We start from the raw sequence: 16,258 nt of genomic DNA, 5'->3' as shown, positions 1-16,258 counted from the left end.
CTCAGAAGACTGACAGTGGAAGGCCCCACAGAGTCTGAATACCTGACAAGGAGGAGCTTGTACTATGTTTGGTGGAAGAAACCCCTGGGACTAGTTGCCATGATTAGCTGCAGCAGAAGGCATGTCTCATTCTCTTATCTGGGGAGTACTTCATGAACAGTTACTTTACCCATATCGTCTACAGCACATTCAGGCCCTAAGGCCACAGGATCATCACGACAGATGGTGGTTCTGTCAGTGGCTGTTGCAGAAGTGCGCCGCAGATCTACTGTTCACATCAGAGATTTTATTTACCGATGAGGCATGGTTCACTTGAGATGGTGTTGTGAATTCCCATAACCAGCATGTATAGGCAGGTGTGAATCCTCAAGCGCCAGCCGGAGTGGTCGAGCGGTTCTAGGTGCTACAGTCTGGAGCCGCGTGACTGCTACGGTTGCAGGTTTGAATCCTGCCTCGGGTATGGATGTGTGTGATGTCCTTCAGTTAGTTAGGTTTAAGTAGTTCTAGGGGACTGATGACCTCAGAAGTTAAGTCCCGTAGTGCTCAAAGCCATTTGAACCATTTTTTGAATCCTCAAGCAATTCAGGAAAGAGGGCATCAGCACCAATTCTCAATCAAGTTATGGGCAGGTGTGCTTGGCATTAGATTAATAGGGTCATAAGTGCTACCACAAAGGTTAACTGGAGTGTATCATCTGGACTTTCTCATTAATGTATCGCCTACCTTGCTGGAGCCTGTGCCATTGCATCAACGAATACAAATGTGATTTATGCATGATCTCCCCCCCCTCTCCCCCCCACACGCGCACGCATGGGGCTTGCTGCTCTTTGGTGAGTTCATGCTTGGCTACCATGTGGCCCCAGCCTTTGCAACATCTTCTCCCTTCCGTGCTGGACAAAGTGACGTTTTCCCCTCCCTTAGGGAACATGCCTGGATTTTCTTTGGTAGTTCTTTTAACAGTTCTACTCCCTCTTCGGTTGTGTGGGCCAACCTCCAATGGCTCTCTGGGACCAAGGGTTTGCAAGGTGACAGAATGTAAGATTCCTGTCCGGCTGGTACGGTGGCTCGAGTCTCGCAATTTACTAACCACTGCACTGTGTGGCTTTCGAGCGCACCATTCTGTAGTTGACCATCTCATCACTTTGTCCACCAGTGTCGTGAATAGTTTTCTGTGGAAATCCCAGACTGTGGCCGTGTTTTTCGATTTGGAGAAAGCCTACCACACCTGCTGGAGGACTGATATTCTCCACACTCTCTACATGTGGGGTTTCCGTAATTACATGCCCCACTTGCTTCAGGAATTTTTAAAAGTTTGAGTTTTCAAAGTAAGTGTGGGTTCTGCCTTGTCAGACGACTTTATCGAGGAAAACGGTGTGCCTCAGGGTTCCGTCTGGAGCGTCGTCCTCTTTGCTATCACCATATACCCTACAATGGCCTGTCTACTGCCCTGCACCTCTGGCTCCCTACTTGTTGACGATTTTGCCATCTATTGCAGTTCTCCACGGACTCGCCTACTCGAGCGGCACCTTCTGTGATATCTCGATTGTTTTTACTCGTGGAGCATCAACAGTGGCTTTCGTTTCTCACTGACACAACAGTTTGTATGAATTTCTGCCGGTGCAATTGGTTTCTTCTATCGTCTTCACACCTCAGACCTGTTTCTCTTCATTTTGTCGAAACTACGAAATTCCTGGCACTCGTGCTCAATAGGAAACTTTCTTGTTCGTTTCTCGTGTCTTTCCTGGCTGCCCACTGCAGTCTCTCAATGTCCTACGTGTCCTCTGTGGTACTTCCCGGGGAGCAGATCGGAACACCTCCGTGTGTACCGGTACCTCGTCCATTAGAAACTAGACTGTGGGTGTCTCGTTTATGCATACCCTTCACCACTTTGGTTTCGTGCGGCAGTCAATGTTCACCTCGGCCTTCGTTTGCCTCGTAAGGACACTACTCCGGCCTCGCCCTATTGCATTCGGTATCGTGACCTTTGCACAGAACTTCGAATTAGTACCTCAGTGTACACTGACTGCTCTTAGAGTGACCGTGGTGTCAGGTGTGCCTTCCTCATTAGCACCAACATTTTTCGGTTTCAGCTTCTGGAACACAGCTCAGTATTTACAGCACAGCTCTCCTCCCCGTATGAGACAACGCAGTACATCTGGCGACAGAGGCTTTCCGATTGCGTCATCTGCTCAGAGTCTCTCAGTGCCCTTCATAGCCTCTGTGTGCTGCAGACTGTCCATCCTTTAGTGCGACGGGTCCACGAAAGCTGTCACTCGCTCACTCCTGACGGAGCCACCGTCACGTATACGTGGGTTCCCGGTCTCGTCGGTCTGACAGGAAACGAGGCCGCTGACGCTGCTGCCGAGGCTGCAGTCCTCGTACCTCGGCCCGCCAGTTCTTCTGTTCCCCTCGTCTCCGCATTGCAGTCTCTGCGCAGGTGGTTTCACTACGGCTTCACCACCGGCCCTCCCTTCACAGCAATAAGCTGCGGGTTATTAAGCCCGGTTGTCCGAACATCGTCGTCTTCCTTGTTGTGTTTCTTTGTACGGTCTCCTAATTTTTTACTTTTTTTTGTACTGTACCGGTGCCAAAGGGGAAAATTCTAGTCAGCCGTAAGTATACACGTCATACCCCACGTAAGCACAAAACAGAGGAGAGAACCCTATTATTGGCAATGTTTTAAGTGAATGAAATGAAAACTTCTATTGTAATGGAAAAAATGCATGTAAGTAATAACATACACAACAGATACAGATATTGTGCACACACGAATGCAGAATTGGCCAGTATTATTTTGGAAGTACCAGCACACATGAGAGGTGAGACAGTTACACATATTTCCCACTGACACCTGAACAGTTCAGTCACAGTTCTAGTGGTGACGTAATGGCATTCGCGAAAATGTGTTTAGAATAGTGCACATTGTTATGCTGTAGACCGCGTCACACTGCAACACGTATGACCTGAGCAAATTCTTGTCACCAGTGTTCAATACTTGATGATGATTCGGTGTCGTCAAATAAGAGTGCATCATACTAAGACTGTAAACTGAAGATGGTAACCCAGAATTACACTGAATTTTTCTGGATATCCAAACTCGTACAGCCATTGCTCGTGACTTTTTTGTATTTTGGTTGGTATTTTGCTCAGTGAATATATAACACATTTTTGGAAATATGGCACCAGTTTTACTGTTACAGTCCTGTCAGTTAAAAGAAAAGAGAAAAGCCTTTATAGTGAGCCCCATGTATTTTGTTGCCACAGTGGTTTTTCTTTCTTTTGTGCAGTGATTTATTTGTAATATTGATTTTTCTCCTTACTTTGATTTTATACTGCATGTGCTTCTGTCCATTCCAGTATCATTTGGTGCACTGGAAGAACAATTGTTTAAACGCCTGTGTGCACACACTGTAATTAGTCTCTCGTACCTACAAGTCCAATGACACAGCGATACATAGGGGGTTGTGGTGTATTCCTAGAGCTGTCACTTAAAGCTCAATTTTGAAACTTTGTTAGTTGGCTTTCTCGGGGAACTTTATGTCTATCTACATGCACCTGCCAGTACAGTTCTTTCGACGTCCCACGGGTCAAACTGACTCACCTCGGTCAGAGTAACAGTCAGACATCGTCTGTACAATCACCCACTGGAAACACACGGTTACGGGTTGTTGAGCCACAACTTGCCACACGCAGTGACCGATAACCTCTGGCACAGAGATGCAACAGCAGGGAGCTGTCATCCAGTCATCTGAGCTCACGAAGGACTGCGCCTACTCGTCACCACTGATTTCGTCCAGATTTATGGCACGTGCTCCTCGGTATTGCCAAAAATGAGAGTGATCCAAGCGGGAGATCCAGGTGGCCAACCATTTAGGGAAAAATATATGGATGGCTGGATTTTGTGTGAGTAGGACTTGGGCACTGAGAGCTCTGTAAAAAAATTGACAGTTTTTGCCCGTTATCAATACTGATACTGACATATACTGTTCCTGAGAACTCCAACACTTTTAAGAATGATTTTGTGTTATATTTTAAAATTTTTTGTAATTTTGCATTTGCTATTTTAATGTCTCATTTATTTTATTAATTTTCGAGTTATTTTAATATGCCGTGCCAACGCAATTGCACATGCACTGACTTCATCTGCTGTTGTCCCTATTGTGATTAGTGGTAAGATCTGATGGAAGTCCCTGAAGAAGAAAATGGTACAGCTGGCTATAGGACTATATTTTTTACACAAACATTGAATTGTTCTCTGAATATTATATGAGGTACTGGAACTCGTCTGAAACAACTGAAGTGCATTCCTGCATCAATTACCAGTACTACTTTACTTTGAAATGCTACGGAGACTGTACGTGTCGTAGGCGTAGACTGTCAGCGCAGTAGTCGGGTGGCTCTACGCCTGTTGTGGCGATGGTATTAATTTCACAGTGGCGAGGGAATTCGTTTCGTCTTAGCTCAGGCAATTACACAAAATATTTGTGAGTGATACACGCAAACTTTTCTTGCCAGTCATTTTACCTATTGCTGGAAATGAGATCAAAATGCCTTCAGTACTTCCCTGAGATGTTTTACAGATTATGACTTATATGTAAGTTTGTAATGGCAGAAAGAAAATATTTTTGGTGATATATACTGATGGAAAAAAAATTGCAACACCAAAAAGTAATCGATGTAGAGTAATATAATTTCGGGAATACATTTGTCTAGGTAACATATTTAAGTGATTAACACTGGTAGATCACAGGTTAATGTAAGCCTGAGATAAGCCATTGAAAATGTGAAGCACTGGTACATTAATAACCTCTGTAACCACCATAATGGAAACCTGCATGCATTATGTTGTAAGGGCACCAGATACAAATACAAAATACATGTGTTTTATTCCACCTCTGAAAATGTTTACGTGCAATTGGTGCCTTCAGTGTTAACATAATAACAATAGTAATAATAATAATAATATAAATTTGGACAAATGTCATCAACTACAATATAATAATCCAAGATGGATACAACACATATTTATGCAAATGTCAATAACAACAAAAAGTTTCGTAACAGATCAGTTACAAGATAAATGAACTACAGGGGTCACTCCAAAAGAAATGCACACTATTTCTGTAAAAATACAGTTTTCATTCTGCATGTGTGAAAGTTTTACAGTGTGTAGATACAAACCTTCCCACTTGTTTTCAAACTTAGTTCAATCTGTTCCTGTGAGTGGCGCTGTCACAGCATGTCTTCAAGATGGCTGCTACACTTGACGTTCGTCAGAAGCAATGTGCTGTCATAGAATTCCTGTGCTGTGGAAACGAGGCAGTGGGAAACATCCACAAGAGATTGAAAAAGGTGTACGGAGATGCTGCTGTCAATCGCAGTACAGTTAGTCGGTGGCCAAGCAGGTTACGTGACGAAAGCGGGCACGGCAATATTGAGGACTGTCCTCGCAGCGGCAGGCCTCGTACTGCACACACTCCAGACAATGTGCAGAGAGTTAACGAATTGGTGACTGCTGACAGACGCATCACAGTGAACGAATTGTTGCGCTACATTGGGATAGGGAAGGAAGTGTTTGCAGAATACTGAAGTTGTTGGCGTTAAAAAAGGTTTGTGCCAGGTGGGTTCCCGGCACCTGGCGGGCCTCACGCCCAAAAATTTTAACTGCTAACACAGCCAATACAAGGAGCTGCAAATCAAAATGATGGATATTTCGTCGCCCAGCCAGGCATTCCCCAGCAAGCTCTACAACAAATACAGGAACACTTTAATGAAGCTTCAGAAGACAACTCTCAATATACAGTTTAATAAAAATTGCCTAGCTAATAATGTAATTCCATATTATATCAAAAACTCTGTGAATAGCATGTCATCTGCACCAAAGAAAGTGTAACAGAAAGTGGAGATTTTGTGGCTAAAGCATGAAATTAGGGAATTATATGCTAAAAAGTAGTTGCTTAGCACTAAACTTTACCAAACACATTTAGATTTGGCCAACAAATTTACAATACCAGCTCACTTTGAGGAAATAACAGAGAGAGAAAAGGCATATATTCAGAAAGTAATGCAAGAAAAACGAGAGAAACAAAACAGAAAACTCAACAGAATAATCAACAGCACAAACACACCCACTAAAAACAATCTCAACCAACAATATAAGTTCCATGATGGAATTGTTAACCTACCTGACATAAATCTTACCGAACAAGAAAAGAACCTACTAGAAAAAGGGCCAAAACACAACATTAACACTAACATATCACACGAAACAATAGAAAACCTAATAACGGAATCAGGAGACATTTTACAGGAACAAGAAAGACTCAGCACCCCAGAGTTTAATGCAAACTAGACAAGAGAATTAGTAGCTGCAGAAATATCACAGATAATCAGAACACACAAATCCACAATTATTTCTAATCATAAAACATCAGAGGAAATCACAGCCAGCAAACTTAAAATAAATTAAAACAGAACAATGCCATAGTAACAAGAGCAGACAAAGGGAATATTACTGTAATTATGAATGAAAAGGAAAACACAGAGAAAACACTAGATTTTCTCAAAGACAACAACATCACAAAACTGATCGGAAAAAAAACATTCAACAGACACTGTAAAACATCAATAATACATTCTCAAAAAGCCAGGTAAAGAGAATGACACAGGAAAATGCAAAAGCACCCACCCTAAATGCCCTACCAAAGGTTCACAAGGATAATATCCCATTAAGACCCGTAATTAACTTCCAAAATGCTCCATCCTACTACATAGCCCATCAAACACACGCACTACTTAAAAAGCTGTACACGTTTGATAACAACAGGAATCTGGAGTTAATAGACAGAATCAAGAACATACACATACCGGACACAGCAACCCTCATATCATTCGACGTCACATCAATGTACTCTTGCCTTCCAATAAATGAAACAATCATCGTCATCACACGAATATTAAAACAACAAGGAAACATACCAGACACACAAATCAATGAAATAACCAACATACTCAAGACCATTACATCACAAAATAATTTTGTATTCAATAAATAATTTTATTCTCAACACGAAGGACTGCCAATGGGATCACAACCTGGACAATCTTCAGACCCATAATAAAACCAAAGAACTACAGGTTATATACTGGTACTGTTATGTCAATGCCTGATTGATGAACCACATACACGCATAGAACAGCTACACAATGAAATAAGCAACTTACACCAAAAATTAACTTCACATTAGAAACAGAAACTAACAACACACTACACACTACACTTTCTAGATCTCACCATACAAAAAACAAACAACACACACAACTTCACAATATTCAGGAAACTGACAACCACAAGCACCACCATTCACAACCTATCAAACCACCCATTGACACATAAGCATGCAAACTTCTGTTTCTTCATGGGTGTTCTGTTTAATCTGTGGAGCATGAATCTGAACTACACACAAGAACTAAACAAAATAAAACAAATAGCAGCAGAAAATGGTTGTACCCTCATATGGTAGACAAGTTAAATCAAACAATATGCAAATAGTACAAAAATGAACACAGAACACACCACACACACACACACACACATCCTCACCCAGCACAGAACAACACAAAACACAACAGAGCAACAACACACACATGAAACGAAATGGCACATACTCACCTGCAATAAGAGCAAAAGCATGTGGCAACTTATTAATATGAATACTAATAGAGGAAAACAACTACAAAGTGATATTACCTTAAAAATAGAAGGAAAATTAGTCTCCAGTGGGAAAGAAACAGCAGAGGAATTCAATAACTACTTTACAGAAACAATAGAAAACCTGGCTGACCATCTTGAAAATAGCTGTCCCTTGCAACTAGAACCAAACTTATGCTCTGAGACACTATTTTTAAGGCCTACATCTGAAATTGAAATAGAAAAGACACTTCATAGCAAAATTTTAAAAAAATCATCTGCTGGACAAGATCAAATTCCATGCTTCCTCCTCCATAATTGCAGTAACTATCAGTAAACCCCTAGCCCACATAATAAACTTCTCATTCCTGAATGGTGCATTTCCTGGTATGCTCAAAATTGCAAAAATTATACCTGTCCACAAAAAAGGAAGCAAAGAGGATCCCAGTAATTATCGACCCATTGCACTGCTTTCAACTTTTAGTAAAGTATTTGAATATATAATGGCCACCAGAATCATGTTCTTTCTAGACAAAGAAAATATCCTGTCACCTGCTCAGTTCGGCTTCCAAAGTAAGAAAGCTACAACTGATGCAATACAAGAATTTCTAGATCATGCACTGGAGCTTGTGGACAAAAACCTCCCAGCCATAGGTATCTTCCTAGATCTAACAAAGGCCTTCGACATGGTTAATCATAGTATACTTTTGCAAAAGATGAATTCCTATGGAATAAGAGGAAATGCCTATGACTGGTTTAAAAGCTATCTGGAAGATCAACAGCAGTATGTCGAATTAAATGAACCTAAGCTCTCGGGTACAGCTAGCACTGTACATTCCTCCATACATACCATAAAGCAAGGCGTTCCCCAAGGCTCCGTCCTGGGCCCCTTGCTGTTCTTACTTTACATAAATGACCTTCCTCACAGCCTACCAGACACAAAAACCCTTTGTTTGCTGATGACACCTCTGTACTCATATCTGCGCCCGAACAAATTCTCCAGTCTAATGTAGATAGGACCACAGATCAAATAAGTTGATGGCTTCAAAGTAACAGCCTGCTTCTTAATGCAAAAAAGACAATTGGAATAACCTTCCACACTGGCCAAAACAGAAATCCATTATTACCAACTATATCACTGGACAAAATAATGTTAAACTTGAAAATGAAATAAAATTTTTGGAGGTCACTATTACTGATACGCTCACATGGAAAAGGCGCATTGACATTACCAGCACAAAACTTAATAAAGTATGCTTCATGATTAAATCAATAAGGAACGTCACTAACACAAGTACCCAAACCGCTATGTACCATGCAATCTTTCACTCTGTACTTAACTACGGAATCTTCTTCTTCTGGGGCAAAAATTCTGAATCAATTAAGATATTCAAACTGCAAAAGAAGATAGTCAGAACAATTATGTTCAAAAACCAAAGAGACACTTGTAAACCATTATTTAAGAAACTAAATATTTTGCCCCTCCCATGCCAATACATACTATAATTATTATTCTTTACCAAAAAAAGTATCAACAAAATTAGCAAAAATATGGATTACATCGATTATGACACAAGATCAAAAACCTCTCTAAGAATACTTCCCCACTCAACAAAATTATACAGTGATGGTGTCAATTGCATGGGAATAAAATTATATAACCATCTTCCAACTTTTATACAAGAAATAAATAAATTCAAACAGATGGTGAAATCTCTTTTAATAAAAGACTGCTTTTATACCATCCAGGAATATTATGAATCAAAATTGCCTTAGTGCACGATAATGTATCAAAGCTGAATGTTATTAAGTCACTTTTGTCACATCATGTAAAAATTCTCCGTGAAGCTGTAACTTTAAGTAACATAATTTGTAGGTAATGTAATATAATCATTCTTCTGTGTTCTTGTTTACTGTTTTAGACTACTGTAAACTGTATATTTGTATTGACTTATCCCATATCAGTTGTACAAGCCATTGTACTGATTTGACCTATGGGACAAATAAATAATAAATAAACAATAACAAGATCGTTCACAGAATAGGCAACATATTAAAGAAACAGGGACTCCAAATAGGATACAGGACAGAGAACACAACACAGAAAAAGATAAGAACACAAGAAACACCCATGGATAAATTTAACAGATCAGGAATATATGAACTCACATGCAACACTTGCCAGTCAGTATACGTAGGACAAACATGCAGAAACTACAAAACAAGATATTCGGAACATCTCAGAGCTTGTAAAAGCAACAGCTCCCATAGCACATTTGCTGACCACCTTATAGTCAACAATCACCACCCAACCATAATAGAAACAGACTTAAGAATACTAAAAACCCAGCCACAGCCTATACAGCAAACTGACTATTGAGGAAAACTTAATACACAGAAGGCAATAGCAGAAGGAAATAAGATCTTAAACAGATACACTACACTCTCCAATGGCACACTATTTAACACATTAAAGGAACTTTACAAATAAAAACTGCACAACAGATAAAGTCTACACACACACAAAATGCAAACAAAATTCAAATTTGGCGCCGAACTCTCTGGTAAACAAATGAACACGCTCTGGGCTGAGACACACAACAAACCACAATCACACTGTGTTCTGGTGTAGTGAAAAAGTGTTTTACTACGTTATTTGTGGAAAATACTTGTAATAGTTACGTATGCATGACAACATCTCAGCGTGATGCGGAGAATGCAAGTGCATGCCACATGAAAACGTAAGTAAATACGAAAATAGGCGCGAAAAACTAAATTACATTCTAAAAGATAGGTTAACTCCCAGCAAAAAACTTTCCCCATTAACATCGTTTGGTTGCAGATGACAAGCAACCTGTAGCAATTAACACAAAAGTGGTACATAAAATTCATACACACCAAATGTAAAGGTATTTACAAAAAAAGAAACGATCTGTTGTTTGAACTAGAAATACACATAATTTTATAATCATTTACCAAAAATGTTCACATTGCAGAATAAATAAAAACGAAAACCCACTGATGGTGCCGAAACATGTTTGAGTACTGAGAAAAACGGTGTTTTGCGTAACGCGGACCTCACATCCAAAAATTTTAACATATGTACAGTTTGCAGTTAATTTATTCTTTCTTATAAGGAAAGTGGGTAATTTTTCACATACTCGAGGAACTCTTGAGCAGCGTAAATTAATTTACTTTTGATCCACCTTATTTACTGGCGCTGTGTAGGCATTTTTAGGTAATTTGTTGAAGCGGACAGGACCAAGATTTTTGTACCTGTTGTGTGTCTTTGCAAGCCTAACACATGGCAAATCAATTGTATGTCCACTTATGTTATGGTCATGAAATGTCCTCCTTAAGTCAAATTTACTCAAATTCTCATTAACGAAGACGAGGGAGTTGTGAATATACAGGCCAGACACTGTAATTATATTTAGTTTCTTAAAATAATCTCTTCGTGATTTGTATGGTTTAAGCCCTGCTATGCACCGTATGGCTTTCTTTTGCCATTTAAACACTACAAAAAGCGATTCGGATAGCTGGAGTAGGAGGTTTTTGTTAATCCTGCGTTGTTTTAACATACTCTTGGAAAATGACATCTCCTAACACAAATTTCTAATAGCTAAATGAAATACCAATTTTCCTAGATTTGGCTTTAAAAATGTTTTGATGTAACGAAATATTTTCATAGAAACTTTCTTCCCCCATTTCCAAACTTAGGAGTTGAATCTCTAAAATTGCTGAAACAAGTATTTTTTTTTATCTCCAACCAAAAAGCTAAATACAGTTTCATAGACGTAGCTTTAAAATGTTTTACCAGTTCTTTAATTATTTAGTTTTTTTAAAAAATTCACCCACTATTTCACCCTTTTGGGAGTTGAATTTCGAAAAATGTTGAAACATCATCTTTTTTTTTCTGGCCGAGAAACCAAATAGGCCTACCAATTTTCGCAGTTCTAGCTTCAAAATTGCGTTAATAGCGATATGTTGTCAGGAAGCGTTCCATCCCCTATTTCGCCCCCACATGGGTGGAATTCCGAAAAATCCCTTCTTAAACGATGTCTTCCGTATAAGATCAACACCTCCAAAGTTTGGCGGTTTGGGCTGGTTGATGATGAGTCACCATTCAGTCGGGGGATTTCTTTTTTTTTTTTTTTACTTTATTGTTATTTTAAAGCCTGTACAGCAGGCAGGCTGTCAGCAGCATACTACGCTGCTCTTCAGCCATAGAAGGTACAATCAGCAAAAACAGGAGAAAAACATAAAAGTTACAAAACGGTGGGCAATAAACAGGAGACACAGAGAAACAAACACGGAGCCGTTCACACTCGACGATAAGCCACACTGCAAACTGTTGAGACGACGCACAAACACTAAAGGAGACGATGGCACTGGTGAACGATGGAGTGTGACGGTAAACACTGAACACTAAACATGACGGCACACACGATACACTGATGGCGGTGATCTCCGGCGCGCGAATGTCCACTGAGCGTGTGCGAGTCCGGGGACCTGCCAAGAGGGCAACAGGGATGAGGAGGGGGAGAGGGTAGGAAAAGAGGATGCCATGGCTTAGGAGACGGGGACAGGAGGAGAGGGACAGGGAAGGGGGGGGCCCGGGGGACGAGGGACGAGAAAAGGAGGAGGGAGGGAAAGGGGAGAGAAGGGAGGGAGGGTGCCCCGAGGAGCAAGCACAGGAGGAGGGTGGGAGGATCAAAGTTGGTAGGAGGGGTAGATGGAGGGGAGGAGGGCATCATCAGGGAGGGGGAGCTGGCGGAAGCCACCTTGGGAGAGGGTAAGGAGGGTGGAGAGATGGAGACCGGGTGGGACGTGGGAGTACAGGCGTGGCAGCGGGCGGGGGTGGGAGAGGATCGGGGAGACGAGCGGGTGAGGAGGATCGAGTTTACGGGAGGTGTATAGGATGCGTATCCTTTCGAGGAAGAGAAGGAGGTGGGGGAAGGGGAGAAGGTCATACAGGATCCGCGTGGGGGAAGGGAGACGGATGCGATAGGCAAGGCGGAGAGCATGGCGTTCAAGGATTTGGAGGGATTTATAAAAGGAAGGGGGGGCGGAGATCCAGGCGGGATGGGCGTAACAGAGGATAGGGCGGATGAGGGACTTATAGGTGTGGAGGATGGTGGAGGGTCGGGGGATTTCCATTCGTATTTATAGAAATTTGGAAATTTGTGGTAAGTTCCTATGGGAACAAATCACATCGGATGAGAAAAATCGGTTTTTAGCTGTTCTGAGGCCAAAAACCGCATAAAACGCATCAATCAAAATCAAATCGGATTATTAGTTTCCGTGTGACTGGCGCAAAACATATTCAATTTGCTGCCTACAGTTTTCTGCAACAAGTTGAAGTCGAGAAACAGCATGTTTCCTGGGTCACGTTCAGAATGTGTTGCGCAATGCATGCCTTCAGTACAGCTGGTAAGTTTGCAGTCGGAACAGTGAGCACAACATCTGTCAGACAGCCCCCACAGCCAGAAGTCACACGGATTAAGACCAGGTGATCGGGGCGGCCAGGCTGTAGGGAAATGGCGGCCGATAATTCTAGCTTTTCAGAAATGGCGCTTCAGCAGCCGCTTAACTAGATTTGCGATCTGCGGAAGTGCGCCATCTTGCATAAAAATGATCACATCCACGCTGTTGGAGAGCTGGAATGACGTGGTTGCGCACAAGACAGTCGTAGTTCTTACCAGTGACGGCACAGGTAACAGGACCGGAAGCACCTGTCTCTTCGATAAAATATCGCCCTGTGATAAATGATGCCGTAAACCCACATCACACAGTGACCTTCACAGGATGATTGATGTGCGTGTTGGATTTCTCGTTGCCCCTATTGGACAATTCTGTGTATTGACAAATCCTGTCAGAAGGGAGAGGGCTTCGTCTGTCCTCAAAATCTTCCACGCCGATCGTTGTCCACTTCCATGCGAGCAAGAAATTCAAAAGCAAAAGTCTCCCTTATTGACAAGTCAACAGGAAGCAGCTCGTGCTCATGGGTAATTTTGAATGGATAGCAAAGAAGGATGTTTCGTAGGATTTTAAGCATCGTGCTCACGGGTATGTCCCATGTTCGGGCAATTCTCTGTGCACTACACGTTTGCACACTCGCCTTCTCCTGCACTGCTGTGGCCACTGCTTCCACTGACGTCGAATCAATTCGTTTCCTCCCTCTACCAGGTTCCACACCAAAAGAAGCCGTCTTTTCGAATTTCAGAATCATTTTCTCCAGACCCACGGCAGTCATCCGATCAACGCCTTCTTTCAAACCCTTCAATGCCTTGACTTATGCAGAGCGACGTGGGCAGCAAATTGATCATGATTCTTGTAATGCAGCTGTACTAGCAGATCGCGATCCTGCTTTGATTTATTTATGGCGAACGTCGCAGACCCGAGAGGAGGAAAAGCCGTGTACCCGGCGTGTTCACACCAACTTCACCACTGTTCATTTTCTTATGCCATACTTTTTCCCCCTTCTCCGATAATATTCCGTTGCAATTTGACGTCATTCTGACAGTGGTGTTATTTCTAAAGCGTTTTGAAAGTTTAACTTTAATTATAATCACCCTGTATATGTGCGAGATTATAAGGCACATTATTTGGTACCGAGATGCAGCGCCACACCCCTTTGCACACCATTCTTATGTCATACGTAAGTGTATTTCGCTCTGTAGAATTCGATTGTTTATATTTGCGCCAGAGATTGTCATACGTGAAAGAAAAGACTATTGATATCGATACTTTCTCTGGAGAAATGTCTTTGTGGCGGTACCCAAAACCCAAATGAAAGTTCTAACAAATGTGTATGGGAAAAGATTGCCAAAAACTATTTTTGTGGGAAGAAATGCACTTGCCATTGGTGTTTATAATGCAGTTTCATGTTTCAATGATGGTGTGCAAAGCAGGAAATATGTTTTAGAGAAAATGGGAGGTTCGAGTCCTCCCTCGGGCATGGGTGTGTGTGTTTGTCCTTAGGATAATTTAGGTTAAGCAGTGTGTTAGCTTAGGGACTGCTGACCTTAGCAGTTTTCACACACATTTAAACATTTGAAGAAAATGGGAATGAAGGCCAAAGCTTTGTATGCCATAGACAGAGAGCGGGTAGTGAAAGCAGATAAATCATTTTTGGAGGTAATAAAATCAGGAAGAGTGCATCATAAGAGTGTGAAAAGGAAGGAAACTTATTTAGAAAATGGAAAAGAACCTGCTTATGATACTGGACAGTTCTAAAAGAATGCCAAATACAAGCAGAAACTTTAACGACCATTTTCCGCAATACACAAATTTCTGTACTTAGGTACATGTAACATCCAAAATAAATATCCTAGTGCTTTCAAACTTGGTATGCTCATTAAACACAAACTACTTAATTCAAAACACTAGAATTTTCCAAATCTATTAAAAACTAGCTATAAAATTTAAGTTTTTTTCCAAACACGAAGTTTAAAATGTAACAACTCATTCATTTTTTCATAAATTGAATAAATTCTAGAGTTTCATACATCTGTAAGCGTGGTTTGTATGCTGTGCAAAATTCGTTCAAAAATCTCTCTTACTTATGACGGAAAGGGTACCTATAGCAACAAATGCAGTCAATAGTAAGTAAAAAAAGATGAAGTTTCACATGTAAAAAAACGTATTTTTTATGTTTTTGAACTTTCACTGCTACGAGTATGAATCCTGAATGCTTCCTGGTCGTGTTGACAAAGTTTTGTGAATTTATTTGTAAAAGTATAGTCAGTGGAAATTAAAATGTCCTGTGGTGCCTCTCCTGCTCCAAGTCGTCCCGTTTGACGCCCTACTCCCCTTAAGTCCAAAGACTGGTCTAATGCAACTCTCCGTGCCTGTCTCTACAGTGGCTGTGAGGCTGTGCGTAATATAAGCCCAAGTTCCGCTTTCTGGCCCTGACTGGTCACTCTGGCCCGACCGTGCGCCGTGCCATCAGACGCGGCGTGCAGGGCGTCTGGTGAGCACACCGCTCCCCCGGCCCTCGTCGCCTTTCGTGACTCCGGAGCCGCTGCTACAGACTCGACTACCTCCCCAGTCGGAATTGCGAGGTGTAACACCCTCCGTTCCAGTCCCCCCACCGGGGGGAAACCGCCCAGGTATTACCGGAAATCGGGCCCTGGTCCCCCGTATGACAGTCAAGTGGCTCTGAGCACTATGGGACTTAACTTCTGAGGTCTTCAGCCCCCTAAAACTTAGAACTACTTAAACCTATCTAACCTAAGGACATCACACACATCCATGCCCGAGGCAGGATTCGAACCTGCCACCGCAGCGGTCCCGCGGTTCCAGACTGTAGCGTCTAGAACCACTCGGCCACTCCGGCCGGCCTGCGCTCAGAAGAAAGCGTGGATGGACAGACAAATATTCTCTTGGTGGTTCCATGAAACTTTTGTACCAGCAGTGAGAAAAGAGCTAAAGAGGGAAAAGCTTCCACTGAAAGCTATCCTTATAATTGACAATGCTCCCAGTCGTCCTTCAGTCCGATGGTATGGCGTGTAAGGGTGAGAAACGCCATCCTCACCTGCTGTAAATTGACGAGACTCTGGTGAC

The 16,258-nt window shown here is 41.9% G+C and overlaps 1 protein-coding gene across 1 annotated transcript in view; it reads left to right on the top strand.

Moving 5' to 3' along the window:
• Window positions 1–10,323: 10,323 nt before the first annotated feature.
• Window positions 10,324–16,258, top strand: part of LOC124621949 — a 215,628-nt gene continuing 209,693 nt past the window's right edge. Inside the window, exon 1 of the mRNA XM_047147466.1 lies at window positions 10,324–10,431. Within this exon, the coding sequence (XP_047003422.1) occupies window positions 10,417–10,431 (15 nt within the window). The 5' untranslated portion in view covers window positions 10,324–10,416. The remainder of the gene's footprint in view (window positions 10,432–16,258) is intronic.

The sequence above is a fragment of the Schistocerca americana genome, chromosome 7 (assembly GCF_021461395.2).
Source record: "Schistocerca americana isolate TAMUIC-IGC-003095 chromosome 7, iqSchAmer2.1, whole genome shotgun sequence".
NCBI lineage: Eukaryota > Metazoa > Arthropoda > Insecta > Orthoptera > Acrididae > Schistocerca > Schistocerca americana.
Note: the sequence above shows the minus strand (reverse complement) of the source record. Positions and strands in the feature narration are given on the sequence as shown.